The sequence below is a fragment of the Scomber japonicus genome, chromosome 1 (genome assembly GCF_027409825.1).
Source record: "Scomber japonicus isolate fScoJap1 chromosome 1, fScoJap1.pri, whole genome shotgun sequence".
NCBI lineage: Eukaryota > Metazoa > Chordata > Actinopteri > Scombriformes > Scombridae > Scomber > Scomber japonicus.
This window is the reverse complement of record NC_070578.1, coordinates 15,141,041-15,166,946: the sequence shown is the minus strand read 5'-3', so window position 1 is coordinate 15,166,946 and position 25,906 is coordinate 15,141,041. Positions and strand designations below refer to the sequence as shown.

The window sequence follows — 25,906 nt, the reverse complement described above, 5'->3', positions numbered from 1 at the left end:
ATTCTTTTTTCATGATTTCACATGTCATTTAGTGCTGTTTGAACTTTCGATGTTCAAAACCCAGACAGTAAAGTCAATATTGTTGGGTGAAACATTCAGCCTTTCCATTGAAGGCTTAATGCTGAAATGTGTAACTTTCTGCACATTGTTATTCTCTCCTGCTGCATTCCCACTATAGCAAAGAGGTTTTTTGATGAGTTGTTGTGTAGCATGAACTCCAGCTGGTTATATGAATCTGATAAACATACTTTATTAGTATCATCAAGCAAGCTGCAACCTGATATGTGAGCAAAAGGCAACAACCATTGCTTGAAAATGCAGTCAATGTGCAAGGCCCTTGCGTTGACTGACCGCTGAGTTGCTGCTCTTCCCAGCTCTGGGCAACATTGAGTCAGATTATTGTGGCAATATTGCGGTAGGTTTAATGTTACTTAATCACAATATCTGCTGTGTTAGTTAGCTAATGTTAACACAAGTCTGCACCTCTCAGTGCTCCCAGTGAGTTAGCATTAGCTTTGGTCCAAGTTGGGGGATGTGTTTCTAGACTCCTTATTTGGAAGGTCCTACAAATGGAAAAGATGTTGCCAAACATAAGCAACAACTCCGGGCTTCAAACTGGCTCCAATGCAAACCAAATGGTGATGGCACACCTTGCTTCAACCATTTTTATACACAGCCTATGCACCTGATTCAAGATTTTTTTTAACATTAGTTCGGAATAAACTTCTCCAGCCACAGTAGATGCACTGTACTACATGATATAGATGCACCTCGGTGCTTGTTTATTGGGTGCACATCCACTGCAAAATCCACTGCAATCCAATACAACTACCCTGCAACAAAACCTAACTTTATGACGCCCATAAAGTTCAGTTATGGACAAAATTTTAGATTCCCTTTTCAATGCTGTCTGGCCTCCAAAATGATCACAGAGTTGAATGAACACATCTGACTCATTGTCAACAAAAACTGAACATTATGAGCTTAATAAAGGCAGATTTATTGCAGAGCTGTTCATAAGCAGAGTGACTGCACCGGCATAAGGGGCGACTGCCCCAAGGCCCATGCTCAGTAAGGGCCCACTGGGGACATAGTGCGGCACCCAACTGGGCAGTTAAGCAGGAATAGTAACTTTCTTAACTTTTTCTGTTTATTTTCTGTGGTAGTTCTCACTGCTATGAATGCAATCCCCCCTCCGACCACAACATGGGTTGCAATAGCAGAGTGACTCTGTCCATATTTCCTCTTGTTGATGCTGCGGGAAGTGAAGACTGCGGAAGCAGTGATTCAAAGTGTATGACTAACTTCAATGAACATTTTTGCCAGAATATGAGATATTAAACAGTTTCAGCTGTTTGAGGCTCTTATAGAGGTGTTTGCATTTGTGCATGGATGAGGTCAGACTATCCAACCTATCTTTGCTTAGTGTTGAGTGGGACATAACAACTGAAAACATCAAAGTGGTAGACAGGTTTTCTACTATGAAGGGAAGGAGATTGTTGTAAAAAAAGGGTCCGTGATATGAACAAAGTTTGTTAACGTGTTCGGATTATTTTGTTCTATGGAGGATGGGGGAATACACAATTGGGCTACACTAAACTACAAGCTAAACGGGCAAAAGTTGGTGAGTCAGAATGCTAGATTAATCTGTTTAACTCCATGTATACATTATCTTGGCATATGTCTGTGTCACTGTCTGTGGTGTGGTAGACTTTCTGTCTGAATGAATAGGCATTGTATAGTGTTGTATACCGCTGTGTCTGTTTAATGTTTATGTTATTGCTGTGTTAAAGACATGGTATTGAGAGAGCACACCTGGCCTGCCACTGTCTGAACCATTCGTCAGTCGATGCACTATGTGCTGTCCTCAGTGCTGAAACATCTAAACACGACAGGTAACCTGTTTTCTGTTTTTGTTCAAGCTTGTCTAACAAAGTGGCTTCACTGTATTTTTTTAAGAAATAGGCTTGCTTGGTTTAATAAGTGACAATTTCTGCTTATGAATAGCATAGGCTATATCAGCTATTTTACAACTGTTAATTTTAAAATGACCTTATCAGAAAGGCCCCTCCAGAATGCTCTGTCTCCTCTATGTTGAGAGTCTATCTCTGCCCCTGATTGTATTGATTTGACTTTGATTTACTTGCATCCTATTAAATATCTAATAAACTGACATCACAAACAAACAGACTCTAGCTTCAAAACAGTACGATGTGTTGACTTGAAGACAAAGGAAGAAGGACAAGAGACACCAATTATGCATGTTGAATATGGATCAGAAACAGCAAAGATATGCACTGGAAAAAGTGAAGTGTAGTTACAGCATGGACAAAGAGAGAAGAGAAGAGAAGAGAAGAGAAGAGAAGAGAAGAGAAGAGAAGAGAAGAGAAGAGAAGAGAAGAGAAGAGAAGAGAAGATGAGGGACAAGAAAACTAATGTGTGTCAACTATACTGACAGGTCAGGTCTCCCTCCTCTTACCCTTTTGTGGTTTAGTGACTCCAGTTTGTATGCATGTTGTTTGTGTGTGTGTGTGTGTGTGTGTGTGTGTGTGTGTGTCATCTTTCTTTCTGTTTGTCTCTTTCTCTCTGTGTTTCTGTCATACTGTATGAAGTAATTCTTCTTTTACATTCCTCATCTATCTTGCCTCCCCCTTCACACAAGCACATACACTACCACATGCACACTCTTTCACTCCCTCTCATGATCTGTCTCTAAGCCTCTAACGTCTCTCCTCAGAGTGACACATTACAACAGGATCAAGCAAACATGGTCCAATAGCTGTCAGACACTCTTGCCATGCTGTCTAAACCAGAAACTATCAATACTACAGGAGAATATATGAGAGACTTTAATAATAACTGATTAAGGGTTTATCCTAGAAAAAGGAGGTTGGGATTGTTGTTTACATATTGTTATCTGTGTTAATGTGTTATCAATATTCCCAGCAGCTGTCACAAATAATAAACGTAATACAGAAAAACTGTTTTGATCTGATCCTGAATTAATTTGATGCAAACTGGACAGGCCGCCTGTCGATACTACTAGATACTCACATTTACATTTCTGCCTCAGTAATTAAGAGGCAATAATCCAGCAGCTTTGCAAATAATTGCACCTCAGGAGATAATTTATCTCTACATAAAATATCCAGTCAGACAGACCAGGATCAAGAAGCACATCCAGAACTGACCACCACTACACCCTGACCCTGTGTATGTAATATATCTGATTTAATTTTATATTTTGGATGCTGGCACTGTTCTTATTCAATATAATTTACCATCAAAATAAACACAAAGCATAAGCACTGAATAAAACACTACTGTAAAAACTTAAAACCCTCCTTGTATGACATCACGGGAAGCAATGCTTAGCTTGCAAAGCTGTTGCCTCTATAGTACCACTGCTTCCTGGGGTGTTACAAGTTTGAATCCTCTATACTCCCTTTCAGTAACTCACCAATAGCTTGCCAGGCCTGCCTTTTACAATTTTTCCTTACTTTTTTTTTGATGTAGCGCCAGCAGAGTCGACGATACAGTGCTTTATCCATCCAACTGGCTCACTTACCGTGAATAGGCTTAAGATGGTAATCCTGTTATCGGGGAATACTACTTGGCACGGATGCAGACCCACACGCACACAGGCAAGAACTCAGACAACCACAAACACACACAGAAGTAAACTGGATGCATCGTCTAAGAGAGAATGTGGAAATAGAAGGGAAAGAAGAAATCATTTTTAAAAAATGACAGTGACAAAAAGAGAAGCAGGTGGGTAATAGCAGCTTGAAATGATGAACAGACGATGAGAGGTAATTGTCCCCACTTGGCTTTACAAACAATGGCTAAATTGAATGACTTAAAGTGACAAGGTGTGGATGACATACAATGTAAAGCTAAAACTTCTGCGTCTATTTTAATGATCTGTCATCAGGAGAAGAGATAAAGGGATGGAATTAAGCAAGCAGAGTTTTTAAAAAAAGTAAATCAAAAGAGTGAGAGAGTACAGTAAATACAATTTCAAGCATCACTGCTTGAGTGCTACTCTGCTGATTCATAGCATCAGGTGTAGGGATGTTGAGAAAGGAAAGAGGGGGAACATAGGTGTGAAAGGAGAGAACAAAGCAGCGAAGAAACAAGAATATAAGAAAGGGTTGACAACGAAAAAATGAAAAAAATGTGCAGTGTATAAAGAAAGATGAGGTGTTTATTCATAATGTCAGTTAAATGGCATTTATATTTATTAACAATTGCCTGTTTTAATGCATAACCAATAGCCTCAGTAATTGACAAGCTACTGTAACGCACACTATGCAGGGTTTTTTTCGGAGGATGTCTGCTGTGGCTTCTCTGCTCTGTATGTGTGTGCACAGCTCAGCCCCGCCCTCTGTCAAGCAGACACACAGATAGCAGAGGAGCAGCACACAGCAGTACACTCACTGCAGAGGAGAGAGATGCAAAGAAGCAAGGCAAGGCAAGTTTATTTGTATAGCACAATTCATACGCGGGGTAATTCAAAGTCCTTTACAAAAACTGGAAACACATTATTAAAAATAATACAATGTTTAAACATTATTTATTAAGAAAAAATAAATAAATGTAAATAAAACACAAGTAAATAAATAGGTAAAAATTGGGATAAGAACAGATACGATTTAAAGTAAAAATAAAAAAACAAAAACAAAATAGGAGCAATAAAAACCAGCAAGTAGGTATTGAATTTAAGAGAATGCGACAGTAAACAATAAAGTTTAGCCCTGATTTAAAAGAGCTGACAGTTTGAGCAGACCTCAGATCTACAGGAAGTTTGTTCCACAGATGAGGAGCAGAGTAACTAAATGCTGCCTCACTTTGTTTGGTTCTTCTTGTTTTTCAGGTGGTATTAGGCAGATTTGATGATAAGCTTTAGATGTTTTTTAAAGTTCAGGTCCGAGTCAATAATTACACCAAGATTTCTGGCTTGATTTGTAGCTGTCAATGACATGGAGCCAAGGTGAACACTGATCTTTGACCTTTCACTTTTGGGGTCAAAAATAATCACCTCTGTCTTTTCTGCATTTAGCTGGAGAAAGTTCTGGCACATCCACACATTGATTTGACAAATACAGTTACTCAATGAAAGTAAGGGACTATAGTCGTGTGATGACACTGAAATATAGAGTTGTGTGTCATCTGCATAGGTATGATAGGAGATTTTGTACTGTTCCATAATCTGAGTTAGGGGTAGCATATAGATGTTGAATAGAAGCGGTCCGAGAATGGACCCTTGAGGAACCCCACATGTGTTCTTGGTTCACTCAGACTCATAGTTATCAACTGACACAAAATATTTTGATTTGAATCATTGTAACACAGTGCCGGTAAGTCCCACCCACTTTTCCAGTCTATTGAGTAGTATGCTATGACCAACTGTATCAAATGCAGCACTGAGATCCAGTAATACCAGGACAGAGGATTTGCATGCATCATTGTTTAGATGTATATCATTTAAGACTTTAATAAGTACAGTCTCAGTGCTGTGGTGTGGCCGAAATCCACACTGAAATGTGTTAAAAAAGATTATTTTTCATCATAAAAGCATGAATTTGCTGGAAAGCAACTCTTTCAATGATTTTCCCCAAAAATGGCAAGTTTGATATTGGCCTGTAGTTACTCATTTTTGTAGCATCCAGATTAGATTTTTTTAAAAGAGGTTTTAATACTGCAGTTTCCAAGGCCTGGGGAAACTGGCCTGCTTGAAGAAAAGTATTTATTATCTGCAACACATCCGGAGCTATGCAATTAAAAACATTTTTTAAAATGTTTGTATAATCTAGGAGGCTAAAATGGCACAGGTGATGTTATCATTCCTGAGCTGGAGCTACACACTGTTTGTCTTATCCCTTTGTCTTAAGCAAAGGAAACACTGAAGCACATTAGAAAAACAGCACTGTAACCTGGTTGCTACTGTGTCTTGACTTCAAACCTTATGCGTTGTTATTGGATGGGGGCTACAAACCTACTGTCTAAAGGCTGACGCTCAGGAACATCCCAAACACAGAAAAATAATAAGACAATATGAAAATACAGGCAGAAGGCAAGGTAATGAGTTACCATTGCAAAGGATTATTTTTGTATGAATTTATACATTATCTTTTAGGAAAGTTCTGCATAGTATGCCTTTAAGCAAACAGTGTAATTTGATTATTGTCAATACGAACATTGATTTCAAATCAATAAATGCCGACACATGGCAATAGCTCTGTATTTGAATACAACTGAGCAACAGTTATTGCCTAAGTCTGTTTTCTTGTGGAGTTTTTTTATATATCTCAGTTTAAAATACCTTCCATTCCTTGGTGCAGAGATCACACGGCAAACGGTTCAATAAAACTGACTCATTGATATTGAACACACCATCCCTCTCTCTAACCTTGTCATCCAATATGAATGCCTTCTGCTCTTTCTGCCGCTGTAATGTGAAACCAAGACTGTGATGAAATTACAGGAAGCAGAGGAATCATCAGCATTTACGAAAATGTCAAAAACCAAGAAGAAGAAGAAAATATATAGGACCAGAGTATATATTTGCATTTATGAAGTTGCTGAGTATCATGGTGGTGATGCACACTTTGTAAGCATGAAATATATACTAAAGCTCAATAAATGATTATAAAAATATTGAGAAAATCAGCTTATTTGCATTTTTCTGTGTGAAAAAAGTATACAATTAACATTTCGCAGACACTTTCTCAAACTATGCTTGTACATCAGATGACTTGAGCCGGAGCAGAACCAACAGAGATAGAATCATGCAGCCATAAGCAGCTCTCTTCTCTCCGAACGGCAGCAGTGTCAGCCGCTACCTTACACGCTTCGCCCATGTTGGATGTGTTAGTTGTAATAAGCAATGCCTAATTAGCACAAGCATGGCATGGGATGGGGAAATTTGAGCTCTTGATTTCTTAGTGTGAGTGCTTGTGTGCATGTAGAGCAGATGATGTCACTGCTGAATGGCACAATGATGCCAGGTTGCTGAAAAGCGAGATATCTATCTATCTATCTATCTATCTATCTATCCATCCATCTTTGAGCTGGCGAGGTAACTAGCTCTATATTCACTATAGAGTCCACTTTTTCCACATTTTTTATTTAATTTGTCAGCACAGACATATAGACATTTAGACCTCATCTTTATTATTTTTAGCCTCAGAGAGGGGCCTTGCTGTTCAGTACGTTACCACGGCAGCAGACACTCCAGAGACACTTGAACATACAGACAGGGTATAGAGGAGTCCAGTACAGTACAGAGCTGTACCCCAGACTCATCACCAGCATTATTACAGTGTTTTTTTTTATTTTTGTTCCAAGATCTAATTTAATCTCATTGTTCTTTCTCTCTCTCACACTCTCTGTCTGTTAAACTTCATGTTTCCCTCACTTCTGTCCTTTCCTTGCATCTTAGTCCCTCCAACCAAGGACGCATGGAGAGACGCAAGGGAACCATGCAAGAAGAGAGGAAATGAGGAAATATGTTTTTAGAGAAATGAGGCTTCTTTCCTCTGAAGTGTCATATAGCATATAGCAATGTATATTTCTGATGACAGTGGCAGCTGATCACAGCTGGATCAGTCGTCAGTCGGCTTTAACAGCTGTAGAGACTTTTGATGGAGTTTGTGTCTGCACAGAGTGGTCGTCAATTGGTAGATTGGCGGTTCTGACTCAATTTTATCCATAATAACAGTTAAGTGGGGAAATAACAGATTATGAAAAGCAAAATCTTTCCAATAAATTAAGAAAATTGTTATGGTTGATCAGACCTACGGTTAACAGACTTTTAAGTAGATGGTGAATCATAAAGCAAGTGAAATATAAAACTTAGTAGTGATACACTTCTTTTGAATCTGTAGTCTGTCTCTACTCATGTTGTGATCCCAGCTGCAGCATCAAATCAATAACTGATATCCAGTAAAGGGGTGTGTTAGCTGGTAAAATACTTTAGTGAAGGCTGCTCTCAAGTATCCTAACTCATAGTCTCGAGAGATCCTCCTTGGTCCTCAATCCCCGCTCCTGAGAACAGAAATAAGAGCTTTGGGATGGCTTTCATGATTGCAAACCAAAAAGACTTCCGGTTCAAGCTAGGATCAAGGTCCAAGGAGTGGGGATCGATCAAAGGGACTTGAGACGCGCCATGACACGGCTGCAAAGACCCAGCTACATTCCCATAGACACATCTTAAATAGCGTTGTCTTGTTGTGTTCCTAGTTTCATTCCTTTTTTTTAATGTATGTTATTTATAAGGACAACGCATATTGGTCAATATTTCTGTAATTAGGCAGGTGTTAGCCAGTTGGCTAATTTTCAACTGCAGCCATTTGGGGAGATGTTTTGAAACCTATAAAGCGCTAAAATGTACAGAACAAAGACAAGAAGATGCCATAAAGATAGCAATAGCAAAAAAAACAAGAATTCTTCATGTCATATATGGAACACTGTTCTTCATGTACATGCAAAAAACAAAGAACAGGCTGCAACTAAACTCATTGCAGCATTGGTCCATGTCTGTGACTGGCTAAAAAAAAATCATCTTTACACTTGAACATGAATAAAACAGTCCGTATGTTGCTCTCCCAGAAATCATCAAATACACAGCACCCTGATGTTTTTATTGAAGGCCAAAAGCTCATGGCTGTATCTGATTTTAAATAACTTGGCATCATTTTGGATTGCAATTTAACTTTTAAAAAACAAGTCAAAAAGGTGGCTAATACCATTAAATTTAACTTGACTAATTTTAGACATGTGAGGCCCTACTTGACCACAGAGGCTGCCAAACGTTTTATACATGCTATGATCTTTTCTCACATTTCATGCTGTTACACAAGCTGGTCCCAAGTACAACAACTCTGAAACCAATAGAGATCCTCTATAAGCAGACCTCACCACTGCCATATACTAACAAAGTATAACTTATTTAAATTTGACAGCTTCTTACAGCTTTTGGATGCCTGACTCATGTTTAAAATACTACATGGGCTAGCACCTCCCCCTCTGAGTGAGTTCATAGAGCTGAAGAGCAGCAGTGGCAGAGCAACCAGGGCAGTCACCAGGGGAGACTGTGTTATACAGTATAGGCCCAGTAGGTTTGGACAGACAGTCTTATCAGTACGCGCCTCAAACTACTGGAATACTCTCCCTACTGATGTAAGAGATTGCACCAGTTATCTATCCTTTAAAAATAAACTTAGGAGATGGATTAAAAATAACCAAAACTGTAACCATAACTAACCTGCACTGTAATTTCTCTGTATGTCTAACGCCTTGTATGTTTGTCTGTCTGTAACAACCTGCTGTTTTAATTGTGCTGATTTGTCACTCTGCTGTTCATTTTTTCATTTTTTTTAACTTTTATTTGTATTTATTATTTTTTCTTTCTCTGTCCTGACCTGCCAAGGGACAACAGATGAAAACTAGCTATTTTAGCTCATTCCGGTGCATTTACATTTTAATTTGAAATGTTCATGAATGTACACTGTCCCTTTTTAAATAAATAAACTAAACTTCAATGGAACAACAAAACACCATAACAGCATATATAGCTATTCAAGCAACACAAAACAACAAAACACAGCAAAGCAATACTGATCACAGCCATTTACAGTAAACATTAAAAAAATATAAAAATCTCTCTATGTTGATCTTGTTCACAACATGCAACACATAGTTGTAAGACACAACTATACCACATACCCGATTGTTAATAAAATAATGTGAGGTAAAGTGATATGCAGGTGCAGCACAAAAGACTTCTTCAAGTGTTGGATAAGTGATTGCAGTAGAAAAAGGTTGATTAGCTTGCCGAATTCATTAAAACACTTCTTTATGAAGCCAGAGGAGCAACATCACAGCCATTTGTTCTACAATAGGCTGCATCATAGAAAGTGTTAACAGTTTCAGTTTTAAAGCCAGATTTGGCTTTGTTTGCATATACTAAATAACCTATATGCAACTTAATAACAGTTTTGAATGATCACCCGACAGATGTTTTTGTGTGCTGCACAGCTAGTGTAAAGGATATGAAGATATGAATCAAACTTTTGTAACTCCTCTAAATGAATTGCTTATATTGAAAACACACAGTCCTGGAGGGTACCACATAGATTTATTTCTACCAGTTCTTGAGTTTGGAAAACGCTCTTGTTGTCAGATATGCAACAGTGAACACAATGAACACAATTTGCTAGTTCATCTTCATGTCTCTCCTTTTTTATTAGTGGTCAGTATGTCCTCTACACACCACAACACTCGTCAGTGGTATTCAGTCTTTTTCTCTGTCTATAATATGCCAAATGTTACAGATTTCTACATCAACCACATGTATTCCTACAGCTCCTTTATACTGTATGTCTTCCCTCTATTTTTATCCACCCCATTGTTTCTCTTTCATTTTGATAATTCACTGATTTTTCAGTTTAAGACAGACTCTATCATGTGAGCACCTTGTCTTTAACTTCTACCCATCTTGGTATTCTTTCTGTACCCTCTTCTCTCTGTCTCTCCGTCCACTTAGGGGTCAAGCAGTGACCTTGTTTGCGTCTAAGTCATGTTCCCACTGAGTGCCTGTGTAGCCTCGTGCTGCCACCCGATCAGCCTTTCAGCCTCACTATCGATCGTCTTCCACTCACCCCTCAAGGACGGAAATCCAAACCCATATTCCAGACCGCAGCCCTCATCTCCCCCCTCTCGCTTCTTTCTTTTCTCTGCCTCTCTGCTTTTCTCTTATATAGTTCGCTCCACCTTTCCTCTCTTACAGAACACCACACACACACAAACACGTACACATACACTCACACCAGTCTCAAGGTTGCAATGACCAGCAGACCCATGAATAAATAATAAGGAGGTAGGAATCACTTTCAGAAAAACCATTTACTCTCCTATTGTGTTCTTGAAGAAGCTGTGTGTGTGTGTGTGTATGTGTGTGCGTGTGTGTGTGTGCGTGTGTGTGTGTGTATCAAGAAAAGCTTTGTGAGCGAGACTACAGTGCTTTGTTAACTAAAAGCCCCGCTGTCCCTGGAGTTAACTCTAGTGATGCAACAAGCACCTTTTATGTGACCTCTAACACTAAGGTTTTTTATTTGGTTGTGTGTGTCTTTCTTTCTTTCTTTCTTGACTATTGTCTTGAAAGACTGAACTATTATGCATAAACTCATGTTCAACAAGGTCATGTTCAATAAACTGTTTTATGTCTTATATTCACAGAAAATGTACTTTTCATAAACAAAGCTGCTGTATTAAGTAAACTAACTGTTACTGACTTGATGTATGGCTTGTTGCAGTTGGTCTGAAGTACAGAGAGGATAGTTAAGAGAGAAAGTCTAAAAGAAATAGGGAAAGAGGCAAGGGATGAAGACATTAGGGGAGCTGGACAGGGATGGGATAAAGAAAAAAGACTAGCTTGGAGGAGGAGAGACATAAGACAGGAATGAAAGAAGAGCAGCAAAAACAAAGACTTGTGAAGAGGGAGCGATTTGCACTGAAGGATTGACAAAGAGAGGGAGACAGAGATAGAGACAATATGAGGGAAAAAGGTTGAAACAAAAAGAGGAAGAAAGACAGACATAGACAAAGAGAGGCGGACACAGAGAGAAATTATTAGATTTCTCTCCCCTCTGTATAGATCAGGGTGAGAGCTCTCTTTTCAATCCAATCTAGCTCAGGCAAAGGTAAACAATCAGTCTTGATAAAGGATTGGATAAATCCTCAATCAGAGTCATTCTTGGTTAAGCAGCTATTTATTGGGCTGCCCTCACATGGCTAAATTGGATCCCTCTTCTGAGAGAGGTGAAGAGAGAAAGAGTGAAAGATGAGAAAGTCTACATCATCGCAGTCAGAGAACGCAAGGATTACCGTTTTCCCAGCAAAATGGTCCCCCCATTAAAAGATAATACACTATATAAAAGTATTTCCTAGTAATACATCTAGACTGAAAATGCAAAAGAAATAAATAAATCCACTGCCTATCAGAACTCATACATCATATTCCTATGATCTTTAATACACCCATCAAAATGTGGGGCACAAGCAACTTTATCCCAAAGCTAAAAAACAGATTCTGAAATGCAATGAAACTGCTGATCTGATTAATAAAATATAAAGCTCTAATGTATTTTAAGACTCAGAGTGGTCTGCTCCACGGTGGTGCTGTTTATCAATAAACATATTAAAATGTTGTCGGCACAAATTTATTAGGGTATTGTTTCTCTGAAGAGGGAGTACAGAGAGCATTATGAGGACATTGCCAAAATACATCCATAAATAATAACAAAGCAGCCAGAAGACGTGAATGTCTTGTGTGTCTGCCAACACCTAGAGGCCAATGCAAACTTTCGGGAGGAGTTGGGATGAATAAGACATAATTCACTTTGTTGTCGGTTCAACTGTTGAATTTTTTCTTTTCTTATCTTTTCTTTTTTTTTGGTCTTCAGGTGGTGAATCCAAAATACTGTACTACAAAAACTAAAGATGAAAACTTTCACAACTTACAAAATCAATGCTTGTATGGCAGTAAAACATCACAGCACTGTTTAATGTGTTGGTTTGGATTTTGAGTAATACATTTGTTTGGATATTCCTGTACTTTAAAAAATACTGACTATGCTTTGAAAAATGTCAATTTTTATATTTTAACGGGCACAGCTTCTCCAGCTATTAAGGTGAGAGTGGAGCGGCGGCCCTCGCATAGCCAATCTTCTCACATGACGCGAATCAGCCAATCAAATCCTTGCATTTGGACATGCAGAGAGACTCGACGGTCAGTGAGATACAAATGGAGAAAAGAGTTAATATGTGTTGCAATGTTTTTTTATAAGTTATTAGATATGAAATTAAGTTTATGGTTTAAGTTTAAGTTACATTTTAGAGTAAAAATTTATTCTTTTTTCTAAGCACTAAGAACTAAGCACTTTATTTACGAAGCACAATCAAAAGCTTTCTGCATTTTAAAATGTCATCTTTATTTGATATAAGAAAAAAAGAGAAAAACGTATTATTTTTTTAATTCTTATTTTATTTATTTTATTATTTATTTGAATCCCACAAGTTGAGTGTAAATACTAATAAATGAATTCTACAGTATTTCTATGACAGTCTACAATCTACCCACTGAACACAGATGCTGATGCTGATAGCTACAATGCTACTTCAAGGTACTGAAAAATAACACAGACATTATGATGTTCTGGACCTTCACTTGAGTAAATTGGAACTCAGCGAATTCTAATTGAATACCTCTGATATACAATGTATTTGGTTAGCACAGGAAAACACCACACTACTCTGCCAAACACAAATCAGCCAACTCATTTTGAGTTATGAATGTGTGCTTTTGAAGCTTAAATTGCTGTAAACTCCTCTAGGTCAACATGGATTATTTTCATCCCCTGAGCTTTTCCAGATAGGATATTTTGGCTCTATTATGAATGTGAAGCAAGCAGCTGTAAAAGACACACTGTCAGACCACTTTATGGGCTTTTCATTTTTGCTCAAATAGAACAAAAACTATACAAAAAAGTACATACAGAAGCAACAACTTTGTGCAAAGACAGAACTGTGAATCCATGTGTGTAAAGAAGTGGAGGTATGGAAAGTTGTTAGGGTGGATGAAGGAGAGTTGGGGTGACAGGGATCAGATTATCAATACTGCCAATGGAGCGCAGTGGAAACTCTGTAAGCCCAAAGGGACCCAGTGCAGAGTGCTGCAGTGTGCTACTCCAGCAGAACACACTGGGACAGAGGTCAGCACACTCTCTGTTTACCTTGTTTCTATTCTATAGTTTGAGGCTAAGAAGACACAACGTATTATCTGATCTTTGGTGATTTGAGATCACTCACTTTTTACTTGATTTAGAAAGATTTAGACAATGTGTTCCTTTTTAGATTCACAGGAAAGCAAACTGCAACAGAGGATGGCAACAAAGATGAGAGACAGATGGAGGATGACATGTGACAAAGGTCACACAGTCAGATCCTTGTTAGCACACGTCAGCTTTGAAGATGTGCATTCCTTTTATTAATTCTCTGCTCCTCTACTCTATAGTGCAAAACCATATGTTGTTTTTGGTCATTCCATTGAACGGTAATAGTGTGTGTAGTGCAAGTTGAGATAAACGAACGTACACGCAAACCCACACTGACATGCAGACATGATTATCTTAACTTTAAATCGTTTTTTTTCTCTTTATCACAATAAGCATTACCCTTTTTAGCTCTTATCTCTTATCGCTGTATCTTTCTTCATTCCTCTGGTGCCACCATAATCTTTCATCATTCGATTTCCCTTTTATTGTCCTTACACTGTTTCATCCTGTAATTATCTGATCTTTGTCTCTCCCTCTCTCTCTTCCTGCATCAGTTTGTGTGTCTGTGCTTTTGTGCAGGTTTGTAGCTGCTTTCTATGATGCTGATGATGGTTTTTGCGTCTCAAATTGGCACATACTGCCATTGATATGTGCTGCATTCAAAAAGAACATGACCTATTACAACATGTTGCATACTGTTTATACCTACACTTACATACTGTGGTGGGTATCATTTCCAGTGTATTAAATCCTTAGTAGATTTTATATTTGATATGTTTTGGATGCAAGAAATACAACTCCTAGCTATTTAATAAAATCATAAAGTGAAATGAAAATGATCAGAACCGGTCATTTGAAGTCTTGTGTTTCTTGAAAGTTACTATGGTAACAGGTACTAATTATGTTGTTTAATAAAACGTGTTTGCGTTATAGAGTTGGTTGTTTTCCTTACAGCAATCAGAGTTGACATTGGTCAAGGAGACGTTTCTATGGAACAGTTTACAGAAAAAAATGAACCTAACTCAAGGTCTTCTTAGTAATTGTTTAACATGGACATCATGCACATCCACATTTCCCCATCTTTATCAGCAAATGGGTGTCACTCAAGATGCAGATAGAAGCTCAGGAAAAACAAGTAAGTGGTAGAATAAGAATATACATGTATGCTCTAATATATGAAATTGGTTTATTTTAATTTGAAAATGTCTTATAAGTGATGATCATAATAAGCTGTAAAATTCCAACAGAATTTACAGCTACAATGCTCTTGGAGGGAGGATCTGGTGTGTGTCAGGTCAAACCAGCTGTTTCAGGGCAGAATTTTATATAATTATTTATTTATAATTATTTTCTTTTCTTTTTTCAACTGTCTTTTTTGTTTGTTTGTTGTTGGGGTTTTGCTTGTTACCCTTTTTTATTCTTAATTTTTTAACTCTTTTCTCCTTCTCCTTTTCCTTATTTTATTTGCTTTCACCTTATTTAGGCCCATAGAAGGTGGTTGGCCTGTTGGAAGTCAGATCCCCTTCAGATGAGCCCCCCACTGTTGTAAAGGAGATTTGAGGGGTCTACAGGGTTTGAGGAGCAGCTTTCTGTTTGGAGAGGGGCTTTGTGGAGATAAGATCATCTGACCCCAAGCTGCTCCAAACAAGTCCAGTTCCCCAAGCCCTCCCAGTCCCCAAGGCCCAGTTCGAGGTGGTTCAAGCATTCAGATAGGAATGGGATAAAGGGGTGAATAAAACATGACATAATAAAACATAACAAATGATAGATAAATTAGTGTGCAATAAAGTCAATAAAAATACCTGAATAAACAATAAATTAAATTAATACAGACAGACAGAGAGAGAGAGAGAGAGAGAGAGAGAGAGAGAGAGAGAGAGAGAGAGAGAGAGAGAGAGAGAGAGAGAGAGAGAAGAAGAAAATACAACAAGGTGAATAAAGTGGATTGCTGAATGAGGTTTTATAGTGTAATTGTTAGTTGTATGTATATTTGGTCTGAATGTGAAGATGCCTGTTTATTGTCACGCTTGTAAAAAGGAATGTAGAAATGAAAATATTTTAGTAAGTTCAGTTACTGAACTGAACATAACAGACTGAAACTTGTTTTATTTTGAAATACTACATTTTTCTTAATTCTGAAATATCAAAAATAATTATTATAATCATTCGCTTTGTTCATGAACAGATGTTGATGATGTGAGACAGTTTGGTAGTGAGATGTTAAATATTTTACATGTATATGACTGTGGGTGTACTGTACACATGATGTGGCTGATTTAGTGGAAGTCACTAACAGGCAATACTGAAATTAAAATTGAGATTTGTGATAAACGGAATCCAAGTTTTCAAAAGTCTGACATTTGCTTTTTTAGAGAGGCAGTTATTTTCTTCATTGATATATACTCTGTGAGAAGATTTTACCAAGGATTTATGCACACTGTTTGTTTGGTCTTCCAAAATAAGGATGACTTTCTTGGCGATGGCTAGGGCAACCAGTGTGGGTTTTGTGTATTTTGGTGAAAGTTCATCTGAGGATAAGTCGCCAAGTATACATAATGGGGGAGAGAGGGGAATGCTCCAACTCAAGATTGAGGACAGCCATTCAGTTCATGTTGTTGTCTGTGGTGCCTAAAGTGCATTGTGAACATGTATCTGTGTGGAGAGACCTATTTTACACATTGGGTTTTGAGTGATGGGTGTTCTGTGTTCTATGAGGTTTTTATACTGGATTGGTTGTAGATTCGCATTCTTTGTCATTTTATTGACAACTTCAATTTCTTCTGGGAACACAGACAGTTATTTAGAAATTATGGCATATATCTTATTTGGCTACTATCCTCAAACACTAGTAGTGTGTTAGACAGCCAAAACATTTCCTCGACACCCACTTGCTCTGACCAGTCCTACGTCAGTTGATTCCTCATACTTCTCTTCCATTACTCATGTGGAGACAGGACCCTCTAGCAAACCTACAAATTCTGATCGTTCTTATAGGATAACAAATAGTTTTGGATAGCACTGCTATCTGCAATGTTGACAGCTCTGCTCGGCCATCCCCACCACCTACAACTGTCCAGTTCTCCCCCTGTCGGTCATTTCCTACCTCTACATACTCCGTTATCTGCAACAACAGGCCACATTATTTGTATAATGCAAATTCAAATCAGTCCCTTTACTGGCATACCTGAGTAATACACCACAAAACTTGGCTTTCTAAATGCAAGGTCACTTTGTAACAAATCATTCATTATAAATGATCTGATTGAGCTTGGACTTTCTTCTGTTAACATGTTTAGACATGTTTTGACCCCCATAGATTTGACTGCCTTAGTAGAGGTCCTAAGCTTTCTCATTACAGGTTATGTTCCATTATTATGTATTTTTAGTTTATAGACCCCTAAAGTACAATCATTTTATCACAGAATTGTCTGAACTCTTGTCTATCGTTTTATCCAAGTATGACAGAGTACTTATTTTGGGTGATTTTAATGTTCATGTTCATTGTCCTGCATCTCCCATGCTAGGAGAATTTCTAGATCTAATTACATCACCAAGCCTCTTACAGTTAAAGAAGCTACACATTCCAAAGACTTGGTACTTTCGTTCGGTCTCTGCCCAGAGAACCTAGAGTTAGCTGACGTCTTTGTATCCTACCTAAGTTTTTACCTCTGCCCTCTCCTGTTTCAAAATGCCATGCTATCACATGGTCATGTCCTTTTACTGCAGCCAAATTATTTTTCCAATTGCTCTTTTCCCATTATTACAGCTCCACAGAATCCAGATTGCCCTATTATCCATAGTCTTTCCATTCTTGACCATATTGCTCCACTTAAAATCAGAAAGTTAAAAACAAACACTTTCCCCTTGCTAAATGAACACACTTGATCATTAAGAATACAGTGCAGAACATCACAATGCAAGTGGAAGCAAAGTCTGCAGTAATGTTCATGACAACTACCAAAAAATAGTAAAAGCTTTTTCTGACATAACATTAAAAAACAATCATAACCCAAAAGTCCTATTCAGTATAATCAATTCTGTTCTCAATGGCCCATCTAGTAATAGATCTTGTACCTGAAAATGACTCGGCAGAAAAATTTGCTTCTCTCTCTCTGTGTCTATCTCTCTTTTTTTGTATGTGGTATTTGGTCTCAAATTTCACCTGATCCATGAAATCTACCCACCTTCAACAGAAATCTTGCTTCAATTTCCCAGTTTCAAATTATTGACATCTCTGCATAGATAAAATAATTTCTCGAATTAAATCCTCTACCTACAGTACAGTGCAGATATTATTCCAAAAGAACAGAAACATGTTTTCCTCTCTGATTTTATTGTTTTAATTATTCATTAATTAAATTATTATTAACAGTTAGCCCTACACTCAATAATTACAGATCAATCTCTAAATTATCATTGTAAGGTTGTAGGTGTTTGAGTATGTAATTTTGACTCAATATTTATAGTAATAGTAATTATATTTTCAATAATTTTCAGTCATGTTTTAGAGCTCATCATAGCACAGAGACAGTCCTCATGATGGTTTCTGAACTACTTTTTAACAGCTGATAGAGGTGACTGCATATTCCTGGTGCAAAAAGATTTGAACACTGACTTTGACATAATCATTCACTTTTTTCTACTGTGTTGAGAAACCTGGGTTGGTCTTAAGGGAACTGCTCTATACCTGTCCAATAGACCCCTCTCTTTTGTCATAGCAAATACCTGCTTCACTGTTGCCCATTTTAATTGTGGTGTTACTCAAGGCTCTACACTTAGCCCATTGATTTTAACAAACATGCTTCCTCTCAGCCAGATCATTCAGAATGATAGTATCTCCCACCAAACAGCAACGAAGAGGACCACAAGGCCCTGCAAAGACTTATGATATGTGATATGATATGTCTTAGGTGATACTTTACATTGCCTAAAGGATATTTACACCAGACACTACAAGAATAACGCCAGGAGAATCATTAATGATCCCAAACACCTGGGATTTTCCCTGCTCTAGTTGGGAAGGAGATTATAGATATACCAGGGCAGAACATACATATATTTATTATTCTATATAACCTCTTTTAATGCACAAATTGAAGGGATAACATCTCACTGTGATTGTACCTTGTATGCTAACGTGATAAATGAACTGTGCAATGTGAACTTTTACGATATGATCCCATTAGTGGTAACAGTGGCCATACATGTATTATACTGTAGTGTTTCTATTCAGTGATTGAATGACTCTCAAAATCCAAGCTTTTGTAAAACAGTGAAAAGGAAAATCCAGTTTAGTGAAACTACAAATGTCTTTGCTTTGTTGCATTGTGAAAGTTGCTTAAATTAAGTCTTCTGATGTCTTCAGTGGAATGTTGTCCCTTGATGAAGCTGGTTTGGTTGTTATGGATTAAGGATGGATGTATTTTTTCTAACCAGGATGCTGGCGCCTTGGAGATAGTTTTAATGTCTGTGTTGACTAACCAAATGGGACAACAACTAGAGGGAAGGGTTGGTCCTTATACAGTTTTAATCATACTTTTATAGCAGCACTGTTCATTTTGGCTATCATCTTTAAAAAATGTGGGTTTAGTGCCCGCCAGAAGTGGTAATAGCAGATTATCAATAAACTAGTGAATAGTTTTTGAGGCTGAGGCTATTTTCAGGGGAATATAGATTCCTATAAAAACATCATAAAGTATCATTTGTGGCTTGAGGAGACAGCGTATAATTCCCTGCTGAATTTGTTTTTGTTATGAGTGAATTCTCTTCATTGCATTGAAGTAGATTAGCTAGACATTTGCTTGATTTATTATTACATTTGTAGTACTTTTAACTCAACTGTTGGAGGAGGAATTCAGAGGTTTTTCTAAGCATATTATTTAGTTGAAATTTGAGGGTTGTAATTAGTTTCAAGTGTGCTCTGTGGAGTTGTTTGCATATTTATCTATATTTCATTTAGTTCCTTTCTTTGCAGTTTCATTGTAGTTTTTGCCCTTTTCTTATGAGAGGAGTATGAAATAATTTCCCTCTAATTACCGCCTTACCTGTTTCTGGTGGGAGGTATTTGGAGAGTAGTCATTTCCCAAAAAAGGATGCCCACTCCTCAATTAAGATGTCAAACTGAGGATCTCTATGTAGTGAAGTATTGAAGCACCATGTATGGTGGGATTTACTCTTCGGGGTGATTTGTACAGGTGCATTATCATGATTATCTTGCATGATTGAGCTGATTTTGGTGTATAAGATATATGGAGAAAAAATATTTATTGATAGGAATATTCTCTTGCAGTTATGTTTTAAGCCTTCAGCTATCACAAAGACCAAATCATCCATGTACTCTTTTATTACTGCTTGAGGATTGAGACATTCTTGAAATGCCTGACTGCGATGATCTATCTATTGATAGATTTAGTAGTGTTGAAATCTGATTATGCTTATTGAATTGAAGGTGGTGTTAGTTATTTGAGAGAAAAATGTGTGATAGAAGGAAGGGCTATCATTGTTAGGGCCATACAGGTTCACAACTGTAACTAGATAGCTTCCTTCTGTGTCTAATATTGAGTTATCATGAGTACACACTTTCTCTCAGTGTGTGTGTGTGTGTGTGTGTGTGTGTGTGTGTGTGTGTTTAATGTTTCTGTCCTTCTGCAAACCAGTATATTCTTTATGGATCAGAATGGAGACACCTCTGAATAGACTAGATTGTATTGACAGCCTGTTAAGATTTGCTGTGGAGTTGAGTTATTTAGGTGAGCATCTTAAAGTAGGCGTATATTAGCAATTTGAGAAGATGATTTACAACTTCTATTATTGCCACAAATATTCCATGAAATAAAAGTTATGGGTTGCGTATTGCATAGAAAAAAGAGAAAGGACAACAATTATATTATTAGTTACTTCTTGAGGTATGTAGGGTTGGAATGCAGTGTGTGTACATGGTGAATATGCATGCCTATACTGTATATGTAAATATACTAGGTACTAGAGTGGGGAGTACTGTCTGATCTAGGGTTTGGAGGGTTTTAATTAAGCTCTTTGGTAGAACTTTTTGTTATTGAAGGAGGATTGATTAAAGAGTCCTTAATGTGATACTGCTTAGAATAGCCATGGTGTGGTTGTGGAGATGTGGTTCAGCTGTCCATCTGCATACAGTTATAGTTTTCATTTAGTGTTCTTTCATGACGAGGTACAGGATTTCTGAAAAATGTTGTTCCTTTAAGCTCCTTTATCTTGTGTTTTCAGTGTTCCAGTTTACCAATGATGGGTCAAGGGCCTTTATTGGTGTTGTTAACAAGCCTTTGAATGCGGTGGAAGGTTATGCTGTTTGCAGTATCTAAATTTTGAGCTGGGAGTGTGTGAATGTTTCATGCAGAACTTCTGCTTCATCACATGTGATATTTTCTGGTATGCCAGAGAATATCAGGTTGTTGCACATACACTGTGTTGTTGCTGTGAATTGCCTCTAAAGACTCTGGACACTCAGAAAATAAAACTCAAACACAGAAGGCAGAACACTTTTAACAGAAAATAAAGTGTATAATTATAAAATGCAATGGACTTTACATTTGGTGAAAGCATTACCTGAGATTACTTTCTTTCTCTCTAATTATGTACAGCCTGACAAGGATTAAAGTAACAGAGTCACATAGTCTTAACAATGAAGAAAGAGGATGGAATTAACCATGATAAAACCTAAAATGTTAGTCCACTTTTACAGTGTCTGAATGGCCAACATGGTTTCTTCATTGTGCTTATTTCATTTGACAGAGTGTCAAGTGAGGGAGTTGTTTTTTCTTTGGATGTGTTGGATCTGGTTGTGAGAAGAATCTAAACTAGATTTCATATATATTGTATTTGTGAGTTAAGTGTAACGAGCAGGTCAAGTTTGCAGATTTGTTTTGTTGTCTGAGGGTTAGCTGGAATGGCTATGAAGGTAAACAGTAGGTTGCACTATAGGTAGCATAAGTGTGTGAGCAATGGAGCAAGTGGAGCAAATGCATCCCCATTATTCATTATGTGTAGCAAAGTTATGGTTCTGCTACCCCAGTTTGTCTTTTGAGTTGGTTCAGTTGAATCCATCGCTGATGGATCAGAGCAGACTGACAGTTCAGTGACAGACAGACAGACAGACAGATCAGAGCTTTTCCTCAGTGTGAAAGCGACTGAATTAACAAACAGAAAATTGGTCAGCAGAGGAAAGTGACTTATTTATTAAGTCTTGCATAATTACACTGAATAACTTATGTGATATACATGCACACATACCATAGATGTAAAAAAAATGTTAAATTTGGCTGAATTATTAAAGCCAGAAGTAGTAATTAACGAAGAGCCATTAGGGAGCAGAAAGAGCTTGCACTTCTTGCTGAGCTGAGACAAATGATCTGGCTCACTCAAGAGAGCCGGAATTCCCATCACACTTTGTTGCAATTATTAGACTTTGAAGATGGCCTTGTGAATATTGAGAATAGCAATGCTCAGGTTTAACATTGTTTGACCAGGTTTAATTATCCACATCATATTGTGTTGTGTTGTAAGACTATTTCATTTCTATCAATTGTTTGTCCTTGTCTTAGAGATGGTCTAGTAGTCATTTTAAGCTACACAATGTTCTAATATATGTTATTTCAAATATGACATTATTTCCTGTCCTGATCCACACAATTATATAACTGTTCTTGCAGCGTACTTGGTTTTCAGGCAATCTAGCTAATCTAAACTAGTGGCTGTGTCTTGTTTCAATCCAAGAGGTTAGGTGGTATACTGTAGAAATACAGTACATTTGTTTTAATTTATCTTATTTTTTATTTATTTTTCCAAGTTTGCTCCTCCACTTTAAAACATAACCAGGGACCCATGCTAGGTAGTGGTGACTGATAAAGTCTTCCAGGTCCCATATATTATCCATGTTCTCAATGAGCAGGCCCAGTGTGTGACAATAAAAGTGTGTGATTTGGTTAATGTATGCCCGTGGTTTCAGTCTTAGCAGTGCTATTTGTTGTCTTGACATTAGCCAATGGAGCAAGCGGTAGGTCTCCATGATAAATTTCACCTTTGTGTGCAACTCTTGCAATCTTTATGCCATCAATCTGTACACACCGCACCCTCAGTTCAGCATCTTTCTTACATTGTGCTCCAACTAAGAAGATGTCTTGTTCTTCTAGATTATATTTTGGTGATTTAATCAAGATATGTTCTCTCTACCTTATTTTTTTCTATCCAAAGACAATGTTTTCACTGTTGCAACTCCTTGCTGTAGTGGGTTATCTGTTTCTTTGTCTCTCCCTGCCTTTGTTTGTTTGTGTGCATCTACATACACTATCAGAGACGAGTGTCTCTTCACCCGAGGCAGTGTAAGTGTAGCTTGTGCACATATGATATATATTTTACATTCTGACAATGTGACCATTGTGATCATTATTCAAAATACACTCCCACCTCTGACCCAAAGAACAAGCAATCACTGACGCAATTTCCTACGTCTTTGAACTGCTTCAGGGGAATGAACTTGTGTAGTATGTGTTTTTCAGAGTGCATTTGTGTAATGAGTATTATTCCAACGCTATGGCAAAGTTTTATTAAAAGTTGGTCTGTATTTGTTTTTGGGCTCATGGCCTGTAATGTGATGTGCACTGGAGAAAGAGAGAGAGAAAGAGATGGATGGATCATATGAAGTGTAAATGACAGTATGCAGGTTAGGTCAATAGTTCGGTGTGTAATTAGATATTGCAGCTACATACAAATAATTTGTTTGCATCTACAGAGTCACACAGACAGGCTGCCTCTTACACACATACACACACACACACACACACACACACACACACACAGTCGATTCACACATAAACACATACAGAAGAAAACAGGGGCTAGGCACTCAGGCACTGTTTTATTCATGTTGATGTGATGCTAGTGGACATCCACCCGCGAGGAACAGTGCTTTTCTCACCTCACACGCCCACACAAATACACACAAAACACACAACCCCTCTGCAGTCACCTCAGTTCATTTTACATCTTGCTCCATAAGCTCACATACACACATACACAGACACACACGGGCCATGGCTCAAAATGCTTGAGTTCAACCCAGGAAACCAGATGTGTCCGGTGTTGGCTGAGTCTCTCTTTCCTTCTCTGTGTGTTTGTTTCAGTGTTTTTTCAGTTGCCTGTGTATGTTTGTGTGCAATTTCAGGCATATATATAGAATGTGTCTTAATGAATGAGAATAAAGGCAATGCTCTTTTTTTTTTACCAATTTATCTCTAACTTCTACTCAGGCTTCCCTCCAAGCAACAGCATCTGCGCCCCAATAAATCTATTTAAACTGTTGTGTAATAGTATTTGTTCTTCTTCACTTCTTTCCAACTAAGCTAAAGCGGAAAAAAAGGAAATTCAGTGGAGTGGTGATCAAAAACAACCTCATACTGTGATTTATCATATGTTATACAATCATATTCAAAATTCATAAAAATACCTGTGTGCTCTCTGTTTACTCAGTTATATTCTCTAAATCCTGAATTAATGCCCCTTTTCATAAAGTAATTTGTATAATGTTCCAAATATTGTGAATATGTAACTAATGAGACAGAGGACTCAGGCTAGAGCCAATGGACATCAGTGTCCATCTGATAACCCTGAAGCAGGGTGTTGTTTTAGTGCTACTGTAAGACAAGGAGAAGAGGAGATTGTGTGATACAGCGCAAATAGAAGCACAATGACACTATAAACATGACTAATGACTCATGGACACATCATATAATTTATGCCAGCCAGGGCAGGGCATGTTTTGTAACTGATGTTAATCACAGAATATGTGCTTGTCCCTTGCAGTCTCCTCTGTCACCAGCATGATTTCAACAAACATGCATTTATGAAAACAGGACCACCAGGTAAATAAAGCTATATTTAAAGAGGTGTTCATGCATTATAACAACATCAACAGCCTAACAAGACCTTGGGCTTTGCTATGACTGTGTTACAAAAATAACACTAATGTGAGGACAAAGATATTGGCTTAAATATGAGACTCAACGTTGATAATCTTGCAGGATGCCAGTAAGGTTAATCTGCGAATCTGGGATTTTGTGAAGATGGAAGCAGCTACAAGGGAGCAACTCTGATCAAGACTCTTGATTTTACTATTTTTAGAAAAAGCAAACAACTTTGATTGACCAGAAAATGGGTACTATTTTCAGATGAGCTCAGAGGTCTCATATTATGATATGTTTGAATCAACCTGTGCACTAAATAATTTCATTATCAAAGCATTATCATGTGTATAATTTGACCAAACACTGGAAATCCATCCATCAATCAGACACATCCAAACATTAACACTGACTTTATCCATCAGTTGCCATGTTATTCAAATGAACACTGATCTGAGAGAGTGTATGCTATTGGTTTGCTGCTGGTTGTGCTCAGAACCCCTAGAAACACTCTTCTCCTGGTGCCCTTGAACAGAAAACCTACCCCACATGCTCAGCAGGTGATGAAGGGTCTTACCTGTGGTCTTGGGTGTCCTTTGACAATACACTGAAGTACTAGTGTGTCTCCTTCTTTGATGGTGTAGATTCTCTCGCTGATGTTATCATCCTTGACGTTACAAGCTGCGCCTGAGTGCACGATTTGGGCGTAGGCTGGACCTGTGAGTGAACACATGGACACACAGACAGACAGGCATGTAACCATGCAGACATACACATATACACACGGACACACACAAATACAGGGAGAGAAACCGCATCACACAGTTAATATCATCTCTGCAGCACAAAAAAGGTCATTCTCTTTTGGGTGCATTTGTAACACTAGTGCTAGTATCGATGACTCATAGAAATAAATATATCACGTTACTCCTACATCTGCATCTACAAAATTCTGGAGTGTTAGGTGTGTCAGTGTTTGAAAAGAGCTGCAGACATTTGTTGGGAAACTGAAACCTTGTCTCAGCTAGAAGGTCAATAGTCTGATTCTTCACCTGTGAGGTTTTGTCTTATATAGACTGAGCGATTGCCAGAATGTAACAAGTCAATTGCATGCCACACTGAGTGAGGTGGGCTAAT

The 25,906-nt window shown here is 37.8% G+C and overlaps 1 protein-coding gene across 1 annotated transcript in view; it reads right to left on the bottom strand.

Moving 5' to 3' along the window:
- The window catches only part of LOC128355967 (MAM domain-containing glycosylphosphatidylinositol anchor protein 1), a 176,779-nt gene that overhangs the window by 105,608 nt on the left and 45,265 nt on the right, over positions 1 to 25,906 (bottom strand). Inside the window, exon 2 of the mRNA XM_053316362.1 lies at positions 25,347 to 25,486. Coding sequence (XP_053172337.1) covers positions 25,347 to 25,486 — 140 coding nt within the window. The remainder of the gene's footprint in view (positions 1 to 25,346; positions 25,487 to 25,906) is intronic.